General features: G+C 30.7%; 1 protein-coding gene across 1 annotated transcript in view; it reads left to right on the forward strand.

Moving 5' to 3' along the window:
• The first annotated feature begins 3957 nt into the window (after nucleotides 1-3957).
• The window catches only part of LOC127736650 (paired mesoderm homeobox protein 2A-like), a 29341-nt gene continuing 7656 nt past the window's right edge, over nucleotides 3958-25642 (forward strand). The window contains exons 1-2 of the mRNA XM_052247208.1: nucleotides 3958-4301; nucleotides 15957-16010. Of these exons, the coding sequence (XP_052103168.1) occupies nucleotides 4046-4301; nucleotides 15957-16010 (310 nt within the window). The 5' untranslated portion in view covers nucleotides 3958-4045. The remainder of the gene's footprint in view (nucleotides 4302-15956; nucleotides 16011-25642) is intronic.

Consider the following 25642-nt stretch of genomic DNA (forward strand, 5'->3'; position numbering starts at 1 on the left):
CCCTGATCCAGAAGTTTTTGTGTCTAGGGATTCAATATCATCATTTGCAACTTTTTGCTATAGAAAATTTCAGGTCCTTGGTTGCGGCCATGGGTTTCCTCAAGCTTTTAGGTCCGAAAAATGCACAACATCATCGTTATTTGACAATATCCCCTAAAGTGCTAACTTTGAAGCCTAATGTGTACTTTAATGAAGAGATTTGTTATACCTAGAACTATGGCTTTTCAAATAGACCCATTTAAGAACCCATTTATGGCAATTTTTATGATAAAGTTGAAATTCAAGGCCATGTCCTTTTACACTAAGAATTAAAGCAGTTATTAGCTAGAAGGTATATGGGGAGGGTTGAGATCTCACAAAACATGTTTAACCCCATCGCATTTATGCGCCTGTCTCAAGTCAGGAGCCTTTGGCCTTTGTTAGTCTTGTATGTTTTTTTAATTTTAGTTCATTTATATGTTTCGGAGTTTAGTGTGACTAGATATAGGAAGATGTGGTATGAGTGCCAATGAGACAACTCTCCATCCAAGTTACAATTTATAAAAGTAAACCATTATAGGTCAAGGTACGGACTTCAACACAGAGCATTGCCTCACACCGAACAGCAAGCTATAAAGGGCCCCAAAAAATTACTAGTGTAAAACCATTCAAACGGAAAAACGTCCATTTTCACTGAACTAGTACACACTTTTGTTTAGGGGCCAGCTGAAGCCCACCTCCGGGTTCGGGATTTTCTCGCTGTGTTGAAGACCTATTGGTGGCCTTCGGCTGTTTTCTGCTCTTTGGTTGAATTGTTGTCTCTTTGACACATTCCCCATTTCCATTCTCAATTTTATTACCCAAAGAGTGTATTTGGTATAAAATATAACTACATTGAAATCTTGTTCGTAAGACTTTTGTTCAAAATGGGGTCTATTGGACTTTCAAGATGGTTTGAATACTCATTCTGTTAGGAAGGTTAAAGATTTTCAATTGTAATGCTAAGTTTCTGAACCTTATATGACTGTACTTTATAAAATAAGGAGATGTAGTATGATTAACAATTATAGGAAACCGTACGACCTTCAACAATGAGTAAAACCATACGGAATAGTCAACCATCTAATTTGTTTTCTATATAATAACATACCGAGCTAGTAAAGTTTCAAACGTAACCTTTTCTGTTTCAATCACGTCCGATCAGGTAAATTACACTGAGTAATACATGTAACAGAATAATTGCAATATGTACTTTTAACCTTTGAGATATATGCTACATGCGTTTTCGGGTTTCCTTATGTCTTACATTTTTTTCATTTTAAGTTTAATGGTAGCAATGCAGAAATAGAATAAGTACGAAATAGATTTACTCAAACAAAATATCTATAGGTAACACGAAAGTTTTCTGTTAAAAGCACGAGATAAGCCATTAATCTTTTGAAATAAAGATTATTGTTACTATTATAATTAAAAAAAGCATACATGTACAAATGTTTTAGTTATAGTCTCGAGGAGACCATCAACCTCAACAAACTATATATGTTTTATGTATTTGTTATCTCTGTTCAGGTAAATCATGTTAATCATAAATCAAACAGAAGTTACTATTTCAGCACCAAATTCACAAATTGAAAGCCGTGATTGTTGTCTCATTAACATTTACCCCACAACTTCTACTATTTATATATTAATTCCTATCAGAAAACTGCAACTCAAGATTTCAACCAATTTATATTTATAATGGAGGAACAAAAACAATCACGTCTTTAATATAAACAGTAGAGGATCATTTCATGTAAATTTGTATTGAAGGTAACTTGCTTTCAATTATATATGACAGACAGATTTATCTCTTCTATGAATGTTGTCATTTAATTGATACTTGATCGGCATCAATATACATGTACGAGCCATCATAACGAGTAGGTAAATCCGCATCAATATACATGTACGAGCCATCATAACGAGTAGGTAAATCCGCATCAATATACATGTACGAGCCATCATAACGAGTAGGTAAATCCGCATCAATATACATGTACGAACCATCATAACGAGTAGGTAAATCCGCATCAATATACATGTACGAGCCATCATAACGAGTAAGTAAATCCGCATCATTATACAGGTACGAGCCATCATAACGAGTAAGTAAATCCGCATCAATATACATGTACGAACCATCATAACGAGTAGGTAAATCCGCATCAATATACATGTACGAGCCATCATAACGAGTAAGTAATTCCTTACGGAATGTCATTTTCAGATTTCATAAATTTATAGTTATATAATGTAACAGTAGATGAATAATGATCTAAATCTTAATGTTAGTCAGATAAATAGAGGGGTCAAAAATACAAGTTTTAACATTACAATAAGTTATACAAAAATATAGTTGAAAAATGTTCACCTGTTCGTTTTATACTCAAGATTTGATAACAATGAGAAATTGAGCATTGCATCCAAAACATCATATTGTTACCTGTACCTGTGATGAAAATACATTAGATGTGAGAAATATTTGAACACTTTAAATCTGTACATTTTGAAATGAAAAATGAAGATTTTGAGCGATATTTACAAAATTCTGTACAATCACTTTAATGGTTTATGGTGCGTTGAATGCAATATTATTTTCTATATATCAGAATATGATACGAATGATTACGTATGTTGCATGTACAACTATTCTCTGCAGCATATTCTGAAATCGATGCAATGATAAATTGTGCGGGGTAATTCTTAGCCAACTATCTAGAATACCAAATCAATTCAAAATTTTAGTGGTCTGATAGTATCATATACCTTGAATTATAACAGGCTTTTATTATTTGTCACACAATTATGTAAGGGCAATACTTCTAGCTCATAGTAGAATATTGACTTCTTAAATTTTGTTTTTCATTTTTGTAGTTCGACGAGTTATGTCCCATCATAATGGTTAAAAAAAACTGAATGCCTCGTGAAAACTTAACCCAAAATGAGCTATACCATAAAGATAAATAAGTATAGTACCAAATTAGAAAATTCGACTGCGTGTTTCTCAAAATGAGTAAGTTATTTTATTATATCCTTAAATATTTTCAGCAATAGGGCGAACAAATAGGAGTGATCGCATCGATGCAAATATCAACCAAACACCAATTAATGTGAAAATGAATACATGCATTCTATACATGAACTGTTACTGATACTAATTCATGATATATTCTATTCAGAGAGAATAAACTGAAATGAATTTCGAAAAGTCCAAATGATTTACTATAATTGACAGAAATGACAAAAAAAGAAAACCTACTTTTAAAGACAAATTTAAAAAACCAGACTGTTTGCCCATATCCTATTATGATCTACTTCCGTTTTACTTAATTTTCAAAAAAAGCATTGATATACTATATACAAAATCAAATTTGACTCTTGATTGTGGTGTTTCTAGTTTTAAATCCGACAAGTACAACCAAGCGATTGAAAATAACTGGAAATTTCATTTTGTTTAGACTAAGTTTCCATCACGAATGAATTTACACAGAAATATAATTGTTATTGGAAACTATTATGTGTTTACACAACTGTTTCCATATCATTTATACTTGTATATGTTTCAGTAAATTTTATTTGGTTCATTTTCTACCCGATTAATTTAAAGACATACTTGATAAAAGAAATTAAGGGATGAAAAGTATTTCTATTGTAGAAGTATTATTGATCGGTTTCCCCAAGTGATGTCTTATGCAGCTTGATCAATGCGGCACGCCTCTGTGAAGTGTGTCTCCAATGAGAAAACCGTTATTCCTAGAATATATGATTTCAGAATTATATTATAATTTAATGAACCCAAGCATAAATAAATGTCCCTGGTGTTTGTAAATTTCTCACTTTATAAACTTCATGAATACCCATTTATTCTAATGAAAATAGATCAAACGGGACATCATTAATTTGTTAAAACATAAGTTTTGGTCGGTACCATTTCCATCACCTGCTCTTGTGCTTGTGGTCTTATAAAATTATTAAGTCCAACGAAATCAAACGGTACAGTCGCATATCGCCAAAATCTACAGATATGATGGAATATTCGTATTTAGGACAAAACACTTTCGATGCTGCAAACTGTACTCTACCGGGAATGGAAAACCCTTTAGCAAGTTGCAGTATCCCTTGTAGTTATGGGGATAGTAATCCCTTCGGTCAAATGGCTGCACAAGGATATCGTTATAATGGGGTGCGGACATTCCCACCAAATCCAGCTATGTCGTCTGCAAACTGCAGTATGGTTCCTCGTCCACGAGAACAACCACAGGCTCCTGTTTTCCCTTCTGGTAAGTAAAGTGAATTTACACACTTTATATGGCGTTGCTTGTCGGCGATGAAATAAGATTTGGGGAAAGAAAATTGTTTTAAGTTCACCTAATTTTGTTAACGGTGTCTACTTAGCCGTAATGATGGGAAGTAAATTGGATTACTCAATGTAGAAATACACATTTTACATAATTTTCGCTTTAGCTGAAAATTTTCTATTTATTTATGGCACTAAATTGATATAAACAGCAAAATTATAGTAAATTGAATCAGGGGTGGTAGTTTCAAAAGCGATTTAAGCAACTGACTTAGTTATGTTTCAAGGCAACTAGACGGGTAATTCACTTCTGGCCGCTTGAGAAGTTGCGGAAATAAGATTTGCTTCGCCGCAGTTTACGTTTTGGCATCGCTAATCACATTTGCTATTCAGTTTTATTGAAAATATTAAATAACCTTTCCAATACGATATTCGTCAACATTCATTTATACCTTTTGTTAAGTCTCTGTGGAAGAAATGTGATACATTGAAGAAGAAAGTTTCTCGCATTTACCATATTGGACTGTTTTATTGGATTTGAAATAACATAAATCAAAGAAGATACTTGAACTTGTCAAAAGATAACTTAAAGATTATTGAGAAATCATCACACATTTAAGTTCCTCATAATTGCAAAATGTAATAATAGGTGATAATTTAACTTACCTTTCACAAATTACTTAGTTTGCATATTCAATTAACTTAATTAGTACGGAAATCTTAATTTAATGAATATTTGATTTTTTTTTAAAATAACTTTATATATTATTCAATATTCAAATTTGAGTACGTACATATTGTCGGAAAACATTATATTTCTATCAATTTTATTCGATTGTGATTGAATTTTCTTGCTTTCAGCGTGATAAAATAATGAACATATACGCACTCACATATATATTTATTATTCAAAATTAAAAGCAAGTAAATGATATTATAAGTTGAATCTTGTACATGTATAAACTGCAATATGTACAAAATACATATTGCGGAATTTGTGTTAATAATTCAAGTTATATAATAATATAAAATCTATAATTAATTTTCAATAACAATAATAGCATAAAGATATTCTAATCATTGTTATTATATTTTTTTTTGTATTTCTATTTTTCTATTTTACACTTAACTATTTGATTTTTAATACTTTATACAAGTTACGTGGGTTGGAAACATGAACCGTTGATAGAATCACGAAACGAAAATGTAAAAATACATTATTTAAGTTTCTTAAGTGGTGTCTATAGATATTACATTATTTTATTATAAAAAATGCAAAAACATATAACAGAACTTTTTATTTACAATATGATATTGAAAATATTAAAAACATTTTAGGATTTAGACATAAACGACGAAAGCAATTGTTCGTTTATAAATACAATTTTTGAGAAAATATTTTTTTTGTAATATTCTGATTTTTTTTCTTTCTCCGAAGATGATAGTGATTTTTGTTTTATTAATTTTATTATTAATCATTATTAAATGAACTGAACAATAAGACAGATAAAACGAGAAAAGAACTATGTACATTTTATGCAATTTCGAAATTTTGAAATATCTTAGTCCTAATTTAGTCGGACAAATAGACTATTTGTTGTAATATTCAAAAATAACTCAAATTCAAGATTTCTTCTTTTCAACTTCATTTAAGAGAGTTTGTAGCTTAGTGTTTCTAAAGTTAGTTTAGGTTTTCTTCTCTTGCTAATTTTAATGCATATATTTTCATAGTTATAAAATATTAGCCTTTTAGGTATTTACACGATAGAGATGCAAGAGATTAGCTTTTGATTTTTTTACTGAAGACATTATGACACTTAACTTCATAAAAAAATAAATATTCGTACTGTTAAAATAGAAGTGATAGTAGTAAATGTTTTACTTATTCTTTTGTAAAAAGCCATAATAATATATTTTTGTGTCGTTTCTTAAAATACCAATATGCAATTAATATTAAATTTTCTTATGATTATCGTCATTGTTTATATTGCTTGTATTGCTGTTTGTGTAATTGTGGTGCTTTTTTTTTTATCTTACAATATAATATTATTTTATTCATTTTGTCATTTACTTATACGTCAACATTCAGGACAGCGGTTATGATCTTATAGGTATATAGTTTTAAAAATTGCTTTAATGCACAATGTCGTAAATCAATCCTACGATTGTCCTAAATTCTATCCTAAGACATGTTTAAGGACAGCTAATAGGACAGTTTCGATATCCCCGTCCCAACAATTTTACAGCAGACTAATAGAATTATTTAGAAAATATAAACTTTTTGTAACATTTTAAAAAAATAAGATGAAACACGAGATAGTATTATTAAATAAAAAAAAAGTTGGGACTATAATAAGATGCATGAATATTGTAGATAGTATTTCAATTGACGGTGCATCTAAGCAATTTTATTGTATGGTTCATGGTCAAGTTATTTCGTATAAATAAAAAAAAATCACAAGTTATCGAATCATTTGTCCAGATTTAAAATCGTGATATGTTACGATTTCAACAATAAAATATTGCTTTAATTTTTTTTTCAAGATTTCAAAAATATGTTCCTTAAGAGTCCAATGAACATCTACGTATCTATTTCTTTTTATAGAAACAAGTAAAAATATATATTGGAAACCTTTTGTTATTACAAAACTCTATGAAAAGGTGATCTTATTTATATCAATTTATGACCATCAGAAATTAATCCAAAGTTTTTCGTTGTATGGTCCTATTGGCAATCTTACCACTTTTCCTTATTTTTATATTCACGATGGTTCGAATGTGTCAGCGTTCTTTAATAAGCGCATAAATAAAAAACAATATTCAGTTAGAAATATAACAATCAAAATAAGAGATTAACAAATGAAAAAATAAACAATAAATAAATTAACGATGAAATTTTTTTTTTTTAAATTAAGAAAGACAATAAGAAATTATATATTAGTATCAAAATACTTTTGATATTTTTTTTAAATTAAGAAAGACAATAAGAAATTATATATTTGTATCAAAATACTTTTGATATTTCAGAATCTGTAGAATTTCTATTAATCAAACGGTGTTTAAAAAGAAAGACATATTTTTGTTTAAATAATATTATAATACATTAAATCTTTAAACAATCATAATAATTGTAACTTGTAAAACATTTTATTTCCTTGTCTTAAAACCCACAAGGATCAACAAAAACAAAGAAAATTTATCAAAAGTTTACAAATCGGTCATATTCTTTAAGACTCGCTACAAAATAAAAAAAATAACAATTTATAAAGTAGGTACATCGGAGGCACTTTCATGGATTTACCTTCATCAGAAACGCTGAAATTATATGACCAAATTTATTTTTGGGGTCCAAATGTGTAATTTTTTACATGGCGGAAGTGAATTGGCTTCAAACGCTGTTGGACATATGAACTCGTACCACCAAAATCGTATCTTAAAATTGTTCAAACAAAACAAGTATATTATGTTCCGAATGAAATTTTATTATTCATTTTAGTCATCAGTAGCTTACCAATGATTGATTTTCGTATAGCAATTATGAATATACAAACCATAGGAAAACAACAGAGGCAATCTTATGACTTCAAAAAAAGAAACAAGCCGAATAGATCTCCATTTATTATATATTTATCATTTTAATGTGGAGGATGCTATTATCATTTCAAAATTGTTACCTTAGTTAAGGTCTAATTAACGAACGTCTTTATTTCCCAGAGCATAGTGTTCGTAGACTATAAAGAAATCATTAAACCCTCATAGAACATGCGACAATTTCGATATAAACAAATCCTGGGCCGTTTTACCGAAGCTGTTCTAAGACACAAATTAAGTTAATCTGAGGTCTGTCTGATAATACACATCGAAGCTATCTAAATTGTCATTACCGGTGTCCTAAGCGTTAGCGTAAACATTTTTAAATGTAGTTTTTCAAATAAAAGTTCAATAAAAATGCGTCACATTCACAGCAACAATTTTACTGCACCAGATCCGCGTTTCGACAGTTAATGTCTCTTCGGTGTTGCTCGATGTCAAAATATTTGAAAATCCAAAGCTTATTAAAAAATGAAGAGTTGTTAAACCTAAAAGGACATAAGGTTTAGCCAAAGCCGGGCAAGGAATAAGGGCTTTTAATGAAGGAGATATATTCCTTATTTTAAAATAATTTCAAAAAAATAAGTAATTAATATAATATTAAATATTATAATAATAATTATCATGAAAAGGGAAATAAAGAATGCACATTGTAATTTTATATATATATAATTAATAGAACGTCTCTACTACCACTGGTCAATGCCACTGATGGTGGACGTTTCGTTTCGTCCCCCTCAGACCAACAGCCCTTCGTGTCGACATGAAATATCACTTGATATTTTCTGTAATTTTTCTGTTGATTGCATTTTGAATTGTCTGAACCACTAAGGTTCTTTTAGCCCAGACCTAGATGACCTTGTCAGTATTTGGCACAACTGTTCGGAATTTGTAGCTTTCAATGCTCTTTAACTTCATGTTTGATTTGGCCTTCCAACTATTTTGTTCGAAAGCTACCCATATATTGACGAACCATCCGCCAGGAGTAACAAATTGTAAGCCTGGTACTTTTAATTACCTTTTAGAATTGAACATATATCATCAGCACAGATACGTGTAACTATTTATTTTCCATTGAGTTGAATTCAAGTGTTAATACGTATCGTGCATTATAGATTGCAAATGCAAATCTTTTGCATCGTTCATATGAATTCGGGGTAATGCAACCATTTTATTACCGTAAAAAATATACACGTGTAAATAAGCAAGAATAGGAATCATAAATTAACTTTACAAATGCCGAGCTACAAAATCTCTAGGATGACAGGGGAAATCGTAAGTTGTTACGATATATCCTTGAGTTGAGACCATCATCAATTCATCGTAACACACCTAGTTCGGCGTCCTTAATTTAGGACAAACTCTGAGATTTATCCTAAGTTGAGACATATTTTACTGCGTTCTTTTAGAATTAAACCAAAGATACAGAACTGGATCGACCTTCACTGTTTTGGATATCTTATAGTTACATAAGTATCCTTACCATCAACGTTGTATTGCTGGGTCTAAGGGAAACCTCTTTCCAAACTTATAATTTCAATTTTATCAGCAATCAAAGACAGGCAAATGTAGATACTAAACATTAAACAAATTTTTTGTTAAAGTACATGCAGTCTGAGTATCCTTCACCTTGTTTAGTACAAACATATTTGACTTTTCTACCCTTTACACAAGTATTCCTCATAGAAAACTTACACACAGATTGAAATAATTGTTTCATGAAAAGAACGACCAACGTCGATACAAATATTTTAATTTAGGGAGGGAGGGATAAATCATACTTAGAACAAATCCAATCTGATAAAAACAAACAATTCTCTGAAACTGTTTAGATGCTTGATTTCTTGATAATAACATATTTGTAATGTTTGGAAGAGGTGTTTTGCAGCAAAAAATCGACATTCCTTTAAGAATAAACTGTGCTCCTCTTTTGTCGACTTGTTCCTTTCTCCATACGAAGCAATGTTCATAAAGGAGCTTCTTATGAAGAACGGAAATAAGGTAGCGTTATCCTTTAACTTATAGTTCCACTATGAATATCATATCCTCTCACTAAACAATTCAATGTTTGATGACTGTGTTGAACGCATCTATCCCATCGAACCTGAACTAAGTAATACTACACATACAGTTACGTGTGCTTCATATCTTGACTTACATCTAGAAATTGACAATCAGGTCAGATGAAAACAACTCTTAACGACGAAGAGATGATTTTAGCTCTTTTGAATTGCAAACTTTCCATTTCTAAGTAGCAACATTCCAGCAGCACCTGTTTATGGAGTATATATTTCTTAATTGATACGGTATTCCAGAGCTTGCGTTTCCTATCATGATTTTGTTGATAGAATATTGCCGCTTACAAGGAAGCTATCAATCTAAAGGTTCCAAGTGGTAAGTTCATCCCTTCGAAAATTGTACGGACGTAATCACGAGTTGTTGACCGTTATGGGATATCTATATCACAGATAACGATAGATATGCTCCAATTGTCGTAACCACAATCCCGTTCAGTTTTCGTCGGATATGACATGACCAACTAAGGCATTTCACTTAATTGTTAATTGCATGAGCAACACGATAGGTGCCTTATGTGTCCCACCCAGAGGAGCTGAGACCGCCCAGTAAGACACCTTTGATAAACCTGCCCCTGGACGTCACCGATCCGTGAACACACAACGTAACTATACAGACTTAGAATATACGTTTAATGAGATCGACGAAAGACAGCATTGCATTTAATTTATTCTATTTATGAATACACCGTCCTGACATTTGTTTTCACAGATTTTACAGTGTTTTAATTCTGAATTGATTTAAATACAATGTTTAGTGCCAGTTGTTGATCAGATTAAATACAAAAATTCTATACCACAAATAGCGAAATCTATTTTCTTGAAATAAAGAGAGTAATATGATGTTTTTTATAGCCGAAATTTGATTTTTCATTTGCTGTTCACACAACAAGTTGGCCTTTGTCAGTGTTAACTTTCATATCGCATACAAATAAGCAGTAAACGTAGTTTATCGGTATTCAAAACAAGCAATGTTATTAAAAATATACAAACCAAAACAAATGAAACCGAGAAAATGCATGATTCATATTCAACGCGTGACCCGGCGGGCGTCTCTTGATTTACCCGGAATGCGAATCCAGACTCAGTTAAAGTGTCGCAAAAAAAATGAAAACAACACGTTATAAATTCAATGCGTTCGAAACGCTTTTCTGGATTTTCCTTCATCAGGAACGCTCAAAGCTGAATATTTGAAAGGATGTATAAGAACCGAAACAGATCTATATGACCAAAAGTACCTAAAAATAGCCAAATCCATCTAAGGTCAACTTTGCCTGAATGCGCAAAATGGAGAAAAACACAGTCGATAAAATATACAATTGATTATACTGGTATTTCAAGTTCTAGGACCGCGCAACCATGTTTCTCATGAGTTAAGGCATATCGTAGCAGTCAACCAATTTATGACGATTACCATAAAACTTAAAACTTGTGTTGTGTTGGTTCATCCTCACTAACTTGCTGGTGCACATGTAAATAAAGTCCTCTATAATATGAACATGCACTTGTAACGTATTAATTGAAATAAGTCGACGTCGTACGATGTGATGGATGATATGTTACTACTGAGAAGTGGGAAGATGCAATTGGAAACTAAAATCATCACGTTTGTTATAGATCCTATATTAAACACGTTCATCTGTGTCAATTTTAAAAAAGACTAACATTTAGAAAATTTATTTTCTAGTTGCGGTTTGTAATATGTATTTGAAGTTCACTGGGATGAATAGGAAGTAAGCAATAGCTGAAAAATTGAGCGACAGGACATCATCTATACATCTGAATGTGAAATTTGAGATTGTAGAACGACGCTTAATCTTTTTTGTCTTTGAGCAGGACTTTAAATACTGATTGATACAAATGTAAAAACATCAACCACTAGGGATAAATAAAGTATTTTAATAATCGGCAATATGCGTAAACTATCGTTGCATCATATTCAAAGTTGAGATAATTTGCTTTTATACTTATATATAAACATGCCATTTCAATTAATATTTTATTGTGTGTCTTTTTATGTTGTAATGGTACACCACTGTTTCAGGTTAGGTTGAAGGTTGGCGCCTGTTAAAACGTTTAAACCCGCTGCATTTTTTATGCACCTGTCCTAAGTCAGGAACCTGTTGTTCAGTGGTTGTCGTTTGTTATTGTGGTTCATAAGTGTTTCTCGTTTCTCGTTTTTTATATAGATTAGACCGTTGGTTTTCCTGTTTGAATTGTTTTACACAAGTCATTTTGGGACCCTTTATAGCTTGCTGTTCGGTGTGAGCCAAGGCTCCGTGTTGAAGGCCGTACTTTGACCTTTAATTGTTTACTTTTTACACATTGTGACTTGGATGGATAGTTGTCTCATTGGCACTAATACCACATCTTCTTATTTGTATGTACCAATATGCAGATATTTGAATCGGAAAGCAACACAGAAATCAACTATAGTGTATACTAAACATTTCAGGCATGACCGATAATTTTGTTGTCGCAAATAGAGTTTCAGGGGTATTTATGACAGCGAACTTACCACTCAATTTTACTTATATCAAAACACAGTACAATTGTACGGTAAGCAGACATACGCTTTGATTTTATGGTCGTTAAAAGTAAAATAACAAAAATACCGAACTCCAAGGAAAATTCAAAACGGAAAGTCCCGTATCAAATGGCAAAATTAAAAGCTCAAACACATCAAACGAATGGAAAACAACTGTCATATTCCTGACGTGGTACATGCATTTCCTTATGTAGAAAATGGTGGATTAAACTTGGTTTTATAACTAGTCAAACTTCTCACTTGTATGACAGTCGCATAAAATTCCATTATATCTGTATACTAGATTTGCGATGCTTCGATACGTCAACACATTTACAACAGCAACGTTTATGATTTACTTGAACAACAATTAAAATTCAATACAGTTATAGCCGGGTAAAATGGCGTTCCGGCTAAATGGAAATCAAGAAGGAATATTTCGCTCCTTAAACTTTTATTTTAGCAGTCCGGCAAGACCGAACAACAAACTCCAAATCAAAATGAAATGTAACATACAAACAATAACAATATGTATAAGCACAAGCAATTAAAGGATTAAGAAGATTAACATATGCCAAATAGAAATAACAATAGATTAGAAGAATAATTAATGTCCGACACGTATAAGTAAATTATTGTCTAAACTGTTACAGAGAATAAATAATTAAATGACTAGAGTAAATGAATTTAAGTCCTTTGTCCAAGATTATGACACATAATCCGTGTAAAACACTTATGCCTAAATTTACGACAAAGTTCAGAATTATAAAATAAATGCAAAACAAGAATATACATTAAAACAATTGAATTCATAAAATGTTGTTTAACAACTAATTTCATTGCACAGTCCAAATTGTCCGGTCATATATTCCCGCGGCCCTTGAAGACACGACCCGGGTCTTACTGTTCATCTGAAATTGTTCCGAAAGTTTCTTCTGTGGTTGTGGCGTCCTCTGTAACGATAGTTTTGGTTTGAATAGTTATCTTCTCTTGTATTTTTCCGAAAATTGTCCAATTCGTCTTCTAGTTTGGTGATTCGATCCCGCATATGTTCTTTATCGCGTTGTAGATTGAATTGCTTATCGATTGCTTCACATCTTTGATCGTACAGCCCAAAATTAGATTCTTCAAGGTTATTAATGCGTTCACGTAATTTTTCCATTTCTTTTTGGTCATCTCCGTTTTGTTTTTGAAGTTTTTCTAGATTGCTAACAACACTGGTATGCTTTTGATTTAATTCTTTAAATTTCTTTTCATAGTGTACACTTTTGATATTACTAGAGTAAATGAATTTAAGTCCTTTGTCCAAGATTATGACACATAATCCGTGTAAAACACTTATGCCTAAATTTACGACAAAGTTCAGAATTATAAAATAAATGCAAAACAAGAATATACATTAAAACAATTGAATTCATAAAATGTTGTTTAACAACTAATTTCATTGCACAGTCCAAATTGTCCGGTCATACAGTTACCATTATCTTTATGTATACAATGGTGATTAATTCTATACAAAATTCACTGACATAGACAAAAAATAGAATAAATACGCAATTCAGTGAAATGCAATTCCAAAACCTAATACATGCGTTGACGACAGAAAAACAGAATCAGACCTATGGATAACAGAAATACATTCCTTAGTTTAAAAATAATTTTCAAAATTTAAAAACAGCAATCATGTAAGAAATAATATCCTTATTTGCATGCTTGTAGAAAAGTAATGGCCACTAGGGTAGTGTTGTTAAATATTATGTCAACATTTTCATTTGGCTTAAATATTTATGAAAAATTGAGTACATGAATGTGTAATATATAAATTATCAATGTACAATTACAGTTTCTGTAAATATTTAAAACTAATTATTGTCACGATAATAATTTCGAAAAAAAACATATATATATTTAGTAAAGCACCTCAGTATCTGGACAGTTTATTTCTTTAGTTAAACTATATATACATTTTAAAAGCAGATTTTAAGTTTGGGAATTTTGATCAACATTAAACAAACAAAATCAAAACTAAATATGTTGAGTTCCTCCACACGTTATACTTGTGAATGAACATATTTTATCGCATTCAGGCTATTCAAAGTGTGTTTGTAATTTTCTAGGAAACGAATAAAAGATCAAATGAGAAATAAAATAAAATCTGAAAATGACTATGAATTGATCTAGAGGTCAACATAAATATTCAAAATTAGGCAAGTTCTTTCTGACTTAATGTACAAAGATGTTTTGAATACTAAGTAGTATACCAGTGTTTAGTATGTATCTAATAAGTTCTAGAATTAAATAGACAAATACGGCTATTTTGTGTTTTCGACTTCGTCCGACCATTATCGCAAAGACCGTCATTATTTTATGATTTCATGTATTCCTTAATCAAACATAAGCCAGTAGCAAAATTAATATAGATTTGAAATGTTTGACATTGTGGCATGCCCGGGTATAATATAGTGCACTATATACGGTATGGATTTGCTCATTTTAAGGCCTAACGGTACTCTATAGTTGTTCAAATCCTTTGTCTGTAGTGGCTAGTTATCATCAAATCTGTCAATCATACCACAAATACCTTGTTTGGTATATCAAAATCATATATCAAAAACAAGTATATAGAGAGGTTTCTATTTACCAAGCTCTAATAAATATATAGACGAATATTTTACTCTTTTATTCGAGAAGATCACATATCGGTAGTTTTTGATTCGTCAGCATGTAAGTTTCAATAAATGAATAAATCGCCATTTCAAGCAACTTGTAAATTTGATAAAAATAATATATATATCTTAAGTTTTCGTTATGATTTGAAAGTTTCCGTTTAGTATGTTGTTGAATTATTTTTTATTTTCGACATCATGTTGTTAAAGGTAAGGACCTCACTCTTCCTGTCAATTGATATTGAATATTGTAGTAAAGATGTCATACCCACATCTTTAATTGTAGGTACTGTAAGGTGATACTTTCGAATCTTTTTTTTTCAGTTTTCATATTTTTATTTGAATTCGTTTTTACTGAACACATTTTACATGTATTAAGATTGTATTACATTTTTTGCTCATTTACGAAGATAATTTAATATGTTGATGTCATTGAACAGAATGAAAATAGAATGTTCTTCACACTTTGCTAAGTTTCTATGATATATAAATATTTAAACATCTAATTTATGTAAGTACTTGTATAAAGGCATGATACACTTTCAACTTTGAATTTATTGAAAAGTCCCTTTTTATATTACATTTCGAATTCGGAGATCTAAAGAAGTTAAGTGAGTTAAATTTTGAACTCGCTTATTTACGCATCACATCAAGAAAACGTTCACTCAATGTTTGCTGCATAGCTGTTTAATAATTTTACTTATTACATATCAACAAAAAAATCAAGACGGGTATGCTGCATAGCAGATTTTATTATGTTTTATATTAATATTTTGCAGAGTACGGTGACAGCTATGCAGCATCAACACTAGGCTTTGTTGCCCAGTCAAAAAGCAAGTACCTTTTTATTTCACACTAATGCTATTTCAACATGTTATCTTGAACTCCTGGAATTCTGTCTGTTAACTGTGTGAACTGTATGAGATTTAAGATGTAGTTCACTAGTAAACGAGTTCTGTTAACTCGATTTATTCATTCAATTTCATAGTTTTATTTCAACTGTTTGTAGCCCATACTTCATTACATAGAAAATTACAATATGCAGCAGAGGCAGGATCTGCTTATCCTCCCAGAGCACCCGAGATCATCCAAGGTTTTTGGCTAGGTCCGGGTTTGCCCAATTTTTAGTTTTCTCTGTAATGTTTTTGGAAACTTGTTTGTCTTTTCGTCGTCTTTCGATTTAATTTTGTCTTTGTCTCCCGACTTATGAATTTCCTCTTTGTATTTTTCGCCTTCTGTTTACAGCATACCTTGATCCTAATGACCAAAGTATAGAATTTAAAAAAAATATAATACTGAAATGTTTGATATACCTAGCGAAAATTGTCTTTAGCAATTGTCCTTACTATTAATGTCAAGAAAACTGTCATTTTTCATTGTGTGGATCGGAAACATCATTCTACTTACGAAGTTTTATATAAATAAGACCTTACTTAATTTCTAGAAAATAGCAACCGTTTCATTCGCTTGTAAAACGCGTAGCAGGGTTTAACAAAGCTGTCCTAGAACTAGGGTAAGTCTTAGACTATTCATTACTAGGTGCTTTTTATTTGCGACATATCACCTTTTTTTATGTTAAGAACGAGAAGATGCAAAACGGGCAACCCAAAATCATCAATCGCATATGAACAAACACTATCTTGGCCAAAAGTTGACGAAAAGATAAACAACAATCGGTGTCATGGGCGTGTGTATAACACATTAGGTGTGTTGAAACCAGCATGGAAATTAAAACCTATACGAATTTGAATATAAATAGAAAACAGGATGGACATAAATTATTCTCATTGATTAAATATAATATTATGATCTTATAATTTTCGACGTGAACATCGAAATGTGCACGAGTTGAAATTCAGAACATCTCAATCCTATTAATGACTAAGTATCCTTATTTGTAATATACGATATACTGAATTGTGTTTTTGATTCACAAATATATATTTGGACTCAATGAGTAAAGTGAAGATAGGAAACTATTTCTTCGAAGTAATTATAGCCTTCATCCCACCAAAACAAACCTTTTAGATGTATGGTGAAATTCCCCGATTGCACAAAAACGTAGCTTGTACATACGGAAATATTAAATTTGTGGAGAAACGATTTTTTTAACTAATACTCGAAAAACTGGACTCTTTTTGACTAAAATTTATTTGAGTAGTTTGAATAACTATAAAAATTCCCATACAGCATCAATAAGGCGTCGCTTGTTGACGTGTTAGACTATAAATGATGCTGCTTTCATTTGTATACTTTTGGGTATATGAAAGGTGTAATTTCATTTTAGACTTTATTAATTATTTATATGATTAGCGACAACAATCCGTTATAGCGCCTGGCAAGTTGTGGCAGTTTTTAACAGATCCTATGTCCTAATGTTGTCTGAAATGAACATCGTGTTATATATTAATGCATTTTGACAATTTTATTTCCACATAATGAATAAATGTTGAGCGATTATTTTATGCCATAATATAACTTGTCATTAAAACATATGAATCGATATGGTGGAAAGATTACATATTTTAATTATTAATTGTTAAGAGAGAGACAAAAGAAATCAAGTGGAATAAAAAACATCAAAACTAAATATAAAAGTGAAATCGTTTAAAAACATTTACGGATATATATAAATTATATTTATTTTTCAACGATAATTTGTTAAGTAGCAAAATATATTTTTTTTTCGTTCAACACAAGCTTAAATCATGTATGAAGAAAGTCAGTTAAAATATGATAAATTCAGGTAAAAACAATAAGTCATGCAACTTCTATGGCATGTGCAATATTATTTGCTATTCTCGGAACATCACATTAAACCTGTAGCATTGTCAAATAGGCAAGAGTAGACTTTATGGATCTTAAGACAGAGTAAACTTGTCCATATAATAGTTAGTTACGACAATGAGACATGTTAACGAAAAAAACAATTCGAGAATGGTCGGTTTATACTTTTTTTAGTCAGCATATTTGACTGTAAGAGGCAAGTATTACGCAATCAATTAAAGAAGCCAATTTTTGTCTATTCGTGAACAAAATTACAAACCTAGAATCAAAAGGCTGTGTTGAAATACAGTAATGACTTAACAGCATCTATGGAAGATTTATGTGTTTGTAAATGTTTTATCTGAATTTTAATTTTGTTGTTGAGTTTGTTTAAAGTGTATATAAATACCACCATTGAGTAAATTAATTTTGAGGCGTTTTAAAAGTTTGTTTGAAATTTGAACAAGTATAAACTTAACCGTGGGGACTCCATTGTACTATAATATCAAGGCATATAAACGTGTCTTTCGTGTACTTATGGTTCATCATTTTAGATAATTTGAAGTCTACTGCTATATTTTCTGGCTGTAATTCAAAAGTTATCATTCAATCTGTTTATTTACCAAAATGAGAACCAAAACATTTGTTTCTTCGTAACATTTCTGACTGCACCGTCATAAACATACATCAAAATGATTGAAACAACCACTTTAACGCTGACCAACCGTCAATTATAATTTAATTATCATCATTTGTTAAAATTATTTCTCTCTTTGATTTATAAACATTTTATCAATATAATTTGTAATTTCCAGATATAATCGCAATTATATGCTTGATCTTTTTCCATGTAATCATACGGAATTCTAACCCATCATATGAAACAGAGAAGACTTTTATTGAACATCAATCTCGGCAAAAATATAAAGCAATTTTCTTAATGTACCACTGAGATTTGAATTGTAATTATCATCTCGGGATGGCCAGCTCGAACTAGGGATCAGTTAACCTCGGTTTAATCAAACTTTGCCAGTAGCTATTACTCAAATGAAAACACCTTCTATGTGCGAATGTATCACAGCCCGTGATAGTTAATATGAAATTCTTGATTAGAACAACCAAATGGCCATTCTGTCGCAATTAGCTATGTTCGACTTGTCCGCTTCATTGAACGGGCACGTTCTGAAGTGATTGCCACGTGACTGGCTTATGATGTTCTCCTTACAGAACAATTAACTAGTTAAATGTTTAGATAACCAATTTGAAACACTTACCGGTAGACAAAACTTTTATCATATTTGAAGTTGTACTTACTTCTATATTTATAAAGATTTAATGAAGCGGAAACAAACCGTTGTTGTGCCGTCGTTTAAACTTCTGGTCGACTCTCTTTGTTTGTCGTAAATTATTTTGTTTAGCATAATAAAACTTGTGGCATAATACAGTTTCAATCTGTTCATTACCATATCATAGGGGATACATAATATTTTAAGGAGTTAATTTAGTCCAATTTTCATATGATTTAAACAATGTTGATAAAAATGAACGTCGATACTAGCAGTTTGTGTTGCGCTTATATATCTAAACGTAGCTAAATGTACAAATTCGAGGCAATAGAAGTTTACAGATGTTCAAATCTCAATAATCTAAATAAGAAAATATAAACTTAGGTAAAAACAAAACTGAAGGAGTCGCATCAACTCCTAAAGGAGCGACACCGTACGTTTCGTCGACATGCATAGCGTCTCCTGTTCTGCATACACGTTTACACAAATTTTGTAACATTTTATGTCATATATCATAGCAAATTATATTTACATACAAACAAACCTTCTCAAGATAAAGCCTTATTAAAAATTAGTAAATTTCAACATGCCATCAAAAGCACGATTTCTAATTGAATATATATTGTGTAATGCATACATTAACATTATTTTTAAGCAATGACATTATTATTATTCTATTTTAGAGCTTTCGGTCGTTCATTTTGCAAATATTTTTGATACATTAATGACGCTGAATATAAACGCTCATTTTCAATCTGAAGAAACCAAATGAACGACCGAATGCAATAACAATTATTCGGACTATGTAATTGCTTGTGTTGTTCCCTTTAAATTCTAATATATATATTTATTCAAGATGAAAGGCATGAATTTTGACAGACACAACAGATTAAAATGATATACAGATATAGCATTTTGGAGCCCTTTATAGCTTACTGTTCGGTGTGAACAAAGGCTCCATGTTGGAGGCCGTACCTTGACCTATAATTGTTTACTTTTTACACATTGTGACTTGGATTGAGAGTTGTCTCATTGGCACTCATACATACCACATCTTCTTATTTCTATGAATAGTTACAGATACTAAAATGATTTACATGTTTATTAAAAATCATAATTTAAAAAATAAAATTATGGAAATTGTCATGATATTTTGATATTAGATGAATTTAATAAGTAAATTGTATAGACTAGATTATCACTGCAGCCTAATACCCTAGGATGACCCACAATAGTTATTGGACTTATTTCCAGTGGGGTCCTTATATTAATTACTATGCAAACGATGTTTTCTTATTTCATTTATATCTCATAAATTGCATATATATTTCAGTATGAATTTGTTTCTACAAATACTAACAAAATTAAATCAAAATATAGTTTAACTTACAATATATTTTTTTTTAATATTCAACATGTTTAGATATTTTTTAAGATTTAGACCTGTAATGTTTTTGTAATAACTAGGTATTCTTTTTGTATATTTCCTTTACATGAAAGTACATTGTACATATAAAGTTTTTATATATGTCAGTTAAAATATAACAAGACCATGTAGAGACTGACAAACATGCGGGGGAAACCAGTCGAAATCGCATAACCGCCAACTAAAGTTGGATTTTGTGCTTTGGTAGGACAAACATTACTTACCTTATCAGTTGTCACACTAAAGATAACATAATAAAAGGAATTAAATAAATGGATAAAGTTGACCTGTTAGAACGAATATGATTCAAGATAACTAATAATGTGAGACTTTTTAGTTTTTCTGTGATTTTTTTCATATTTTGGTTCCATCTACTAGTATATAAAAATATAAATTGATTTATATTGTTGAATGAAGTCGAGAAAGAAAACGAGACCTAAAATTTCAATTTAAGCATACAATATTCTGTTGATTATATTTAATTTAATAGAATTATTCAGCAGCAAATTAAATGGTCAGTACAAATATCTTAATAAAGATGTCATTTTTAACCTTCGGAAGTATTCAGTATGACATTTATTGATAAACCACGAGATACCATAAATATTTACTTCATTGATGATCTGGAATATCTAATGTACACACATTAGCATTATGTTTCTTAGAAATCTAATAAAAATGAACACAATTATATTATGCGGATTTATTTACCCCGGAGACATTTCATTAAGAGAGGACAAAAGTCTGCACGTGATCATGTTTTCATTACATATTATTCAATGTGCTAAAGATACAAATTGAAATAGGACTATTTTAATTGACTGTAAAATGTTATTACATGAAACGTAACGCAGTTTGTTCAGGTAACAGCGACTAACCAAAGGGAAGTGACTGTCGTTGGTTGTATTCTCACATTAAACAAAAGTGCAGTATTAATTGCAATTTGTATAACAAAATAGTTTATCCTATGCAAGCAACTAAGTTGTGTCTTTATAATTATAACTGATTGAATATAACCTTCCTTCTCTGGAACACCCCAAATACATGAAACACCAGAATTTTTGTCATAATTGAAAAATATAATATTTACTAATATATCAAAATACTATAATAATGTATATTTGTTTTAATTGTCTAGCTAATTTATGTAGAATGTTTGTATTGTATAATTGCTTTTTTTAAGTTCTTATTGGCATTTGAACTAGCGTTCAGTAACTGCGAGTACTCTCAGTTCGGTACGTTGTGTGTTGTTTTTTTAATAATTGTTTTGTTCTTTGTTTTGATCTGATGAGTCAAGTTCTTTTCAACTGATTTTCATAGTTTGTTCTTTTGTTGTCTGTTACACCACTGTTCCAGGTTGAGGGAGGGGTTGGCGTCCGCAATCGTGTTTAACCCAGCCACATTCCGTATATCCCTATCCTAAGTCAGAAGCCTGTAATTCAGTGGTTGTCGTTTGTAGCTGTCAAACATACTTGTTGATCGTTTGTTGTACTGAAAATAAATTAGGCGGTTGATTTTCTCGTTTGTATATTATATTTTTTTCATTTGTCCATGTCGGGGCCTTTTCAAGCTTTTAGTATGGGTTTTGCTCATATTTGAAGGCCGTACGGTGGCCTGTAATTGTTAATATCTACGTCGTTAAGTATATGGCGAATAGTTGTTTCATTGGCAATCATATCAACTCTCTTTATGAATAATAAAGACAAGTTTCACGTCGATTGCATCCGGTGACTTTTAAAATAATCATATTTAATACAGAGTATTGCATATATAAAAGAAGATCAAAATCTCAAAAGTATGCAGATTTATAGAACTTGTGATCCGAACAGATATTCACGTCATAGATCTTGGTTTTTTTTTCTATCTTGTCCTTCGCTATATCTATCCACTTTAAATTGCTTATTGAAAAATAAAGTTTATATACAATGTTCTGTGCTTTTCTGTCGTAATGAAGTTTTATTTATTGTATTCATATAACTCTTCAAATATGCTCACAATGATTGGAATAAACAAATGTACTAACTTTATTTTTTTTGAAACAGGAAAGTTATAACGCTTTGTTAAGTTTTTTTTTTTTTTTTTTTTTAGTTTGAAAATAACCTCGGGATGCTGGTCAATTGACGTACACCCTCATTCTGTTGATATCCGTTTATATCGATACATTTCATAACAACGTTTAAGGAATTCGAAACAAACGCGCAATACAATATCAAAATGTAAGCAGGAATTTAAAAACATAAGAATCGGTTATGTGCAGGTTAAAACTATGATATAAAAATCATTCAAACAGATAGAGTGTTTATTCCAAATACTTACTTTTTGATATTTTTTATTTGTCATTACGACTAATAAAAGTAGACACATTTAAAAAAAAAAATATAATTCAAAATAAAAGCACTTAAAAAAAATATAATAAAAAAAGACCAATTTATCACACATACTAATAAACGAATTAGGTTTATACATCGATAAAAGTTCAAGTATTGTAAGATTATATTGGAGAGAAAAGTCAGTATCTTCATTCATCATGAATAAAATAATGTGCTGCCTTAAATACCATTCCGATATTATTCCATGGATAGACGGACAAGAAATCCGTTGATACTTTCCAGATGCAAGTCTTTGTCATAAAGACTAGAACGAATTTCCAGGGAATAGGACCTAATGTTTCATGTTTTATTTGACATTGGCAATTCTATTTCATTTTCGGTCGATAAATTTGTGTCGTTTTGAGGAATAATGTGCCCACGTCCAGTAATAATGACTGTGACTACAATGATCAGACATATTATCACAAACAGTTACAAAAACCATGTGTATAATTTCCTGGCTTGTTTGACATTCCATGATGAATACTGTAATTAGTTATTCAGTTAAAAGTCATTTGATATTTCTACTCTGGACAACTACTTCTGGTACCATGTGAACGAATTGATATATTTTTATTTTTGTCAAAACGATTCGTGATTTTGATGTTGTTTATCGGCACATTTTATCGTATTTTTTCTCTTTGGTCTATCTTATTTGAATTGATTTATGATTTTTTTTTATTATGAAGATGAATTAAAGTACTCATTACGATAGCTATGTAACTGTCGAAATTCCTTAAGAAAATTCTGTATAATTAGGATTATCTTTGTTTGGTTCTGTAACTATTTTCATTTTCTAAAGTGAAGCGTACAAAAATATAAGAGGCTAAAAAAACCTTTACTTGCATTTGTATATCTTAAGATATAAGAGTTTGTCCAAATTCGTTTGCACCTTTAGCCGACTCCCCTCTTGTGTTTTAGAAATTTCAAAATTTATAAACTTCAAGAGTAGAGTCATGATAATAGTGTGTACCAAAACCTTTATTGTGTCTTTCATTGGTTAATTAATTGCTGTTTGCTTGATGTCTAATCTCAATATATTTATGCTTACTCATGAATGCATACTCACAAAAAGAACAAAATAAACAATGTATGCAATAAGTCAATGCTGTTTAGTTGGTCAACTAAGCGAGAAGAGCTATATTACGACTGCCACTGGAAAACGACGGTATGTTGGATAGGAGGAAAAATTTTGCCTGGCAACAGGCCATCTACGGACCCCTCAAATAGTTGATGAAGGTATTCTTTAACGTGCAGAGACAATTAGTGCTCTGTCCACACAAGGCGTCGAATTAAACGTCTCCATTACTACCGGCGGTGGCTGCGTATTTATGCATCCCATGAAACCAAACACTCCCCCTTTACCGAGGGTTTTGTGCCGGATGTGAGAAAATCAAGGGATGAGTCCATATTTCTACATTATAGCCAACGCTTTAATTTAAAAAATGTCTTTTAGTATCGCACTGTTTAACTTGTAATATAATTCTTCAGTTAAATATATGACATAATTGTTAGACGTTACACTAAAGTACAAAATCATGCAAACAAGTATAAACATATACGAGCCATATCAAAATAGAAAGCCATTCATACATGCATAATTGAATAAGAATCAAATAACTTATTTTCAAAATGAACATATACTATAACAAAATAAAACCATTCATAGAAAATTAAATCTGTTCTCAAACCAAGAATGATATGGTGCATGTTTCTCCTTTTCGTATAATTTGTACTTCTATTTTTGTATTATTCTTGCGTTAATTCATTAATCTTTCTTTCGTATATCCCTTGATACGTCCATTTATACGATAACAAGGTTTGAAAAAAAAAATCGAATTTCATACTTTTCAAATTAAAGATTCGCTTTCAAAAACATTTATCGTTAAAGGCGAGACAATCGGAATAATCTGAATCATAAGCTGGCATCTTTGATGACACTTTCTAACCTTAAATCACTTCGATCAAATTAAAAAAAAATCAGGAAGAATCTATTCTCAACCTGTGTTCACAGTTTATGAGAAGAAAAATATTAAATCGCACGTCAGTGGAATTTTGTAATTCCTGTATTAATCATCCGAAAAAGTTTTTTCAAGTAAGTTTTAAAAACAAAATTGAAAAGAGGCTATATAGCATTGGTATCTCTATATTTAATATTTCAAAGTAGAAATATAAAAATCAATCAATATATAATCGTTAAATGTAGTTTAATGTTAAGAAATATACGTTTCGATTATAATGATATTAGGACTAGATGCTGTTTTCTTACAACTTAAGTCCGAATTTTTTTTTGTCAGTTTGTTTCAGAGATGGAAAAAACAATACACGAAAAAAATTATTTAAGAAAATCTTTGAAAATCAAGAAATATGGATTGTTAAGGTGGCACTTGAATTTTATGCATATGCACGTATATCAAAGACGAAATCTCGTTTATTTATGTTTGGTATAGCACCTTGTTATTTTATCAAGCCAGTTCACTTATTTCAAAGAAGGCTTTCTATTTGTTTTTAGAGATCTGGAAATGGAAACGTTGACATTCAATGATCAGGAATTGATATACACAATATATTGTATTGTTATGGCAATCGGTTCTGAAGACAAAAATCTGCTGTACACG

This window comes from Mytilus californianus, unplaced genomic scaffold (assembly GCF_021869535.1).
Source record: "Mytilus californianus isolate M0D057914Y unplaced genomic scaffold, xbMytCali1.0.p SCAF_35, whole genome shotgun sequence".
Classification (NCBI taxonomy): domain Eukaryota; kingdom Metazoa; phylum Mollusca; class Bivalvia; order Mytilida; family Mytilidae; genus Mytilus; species Mytilus californianus.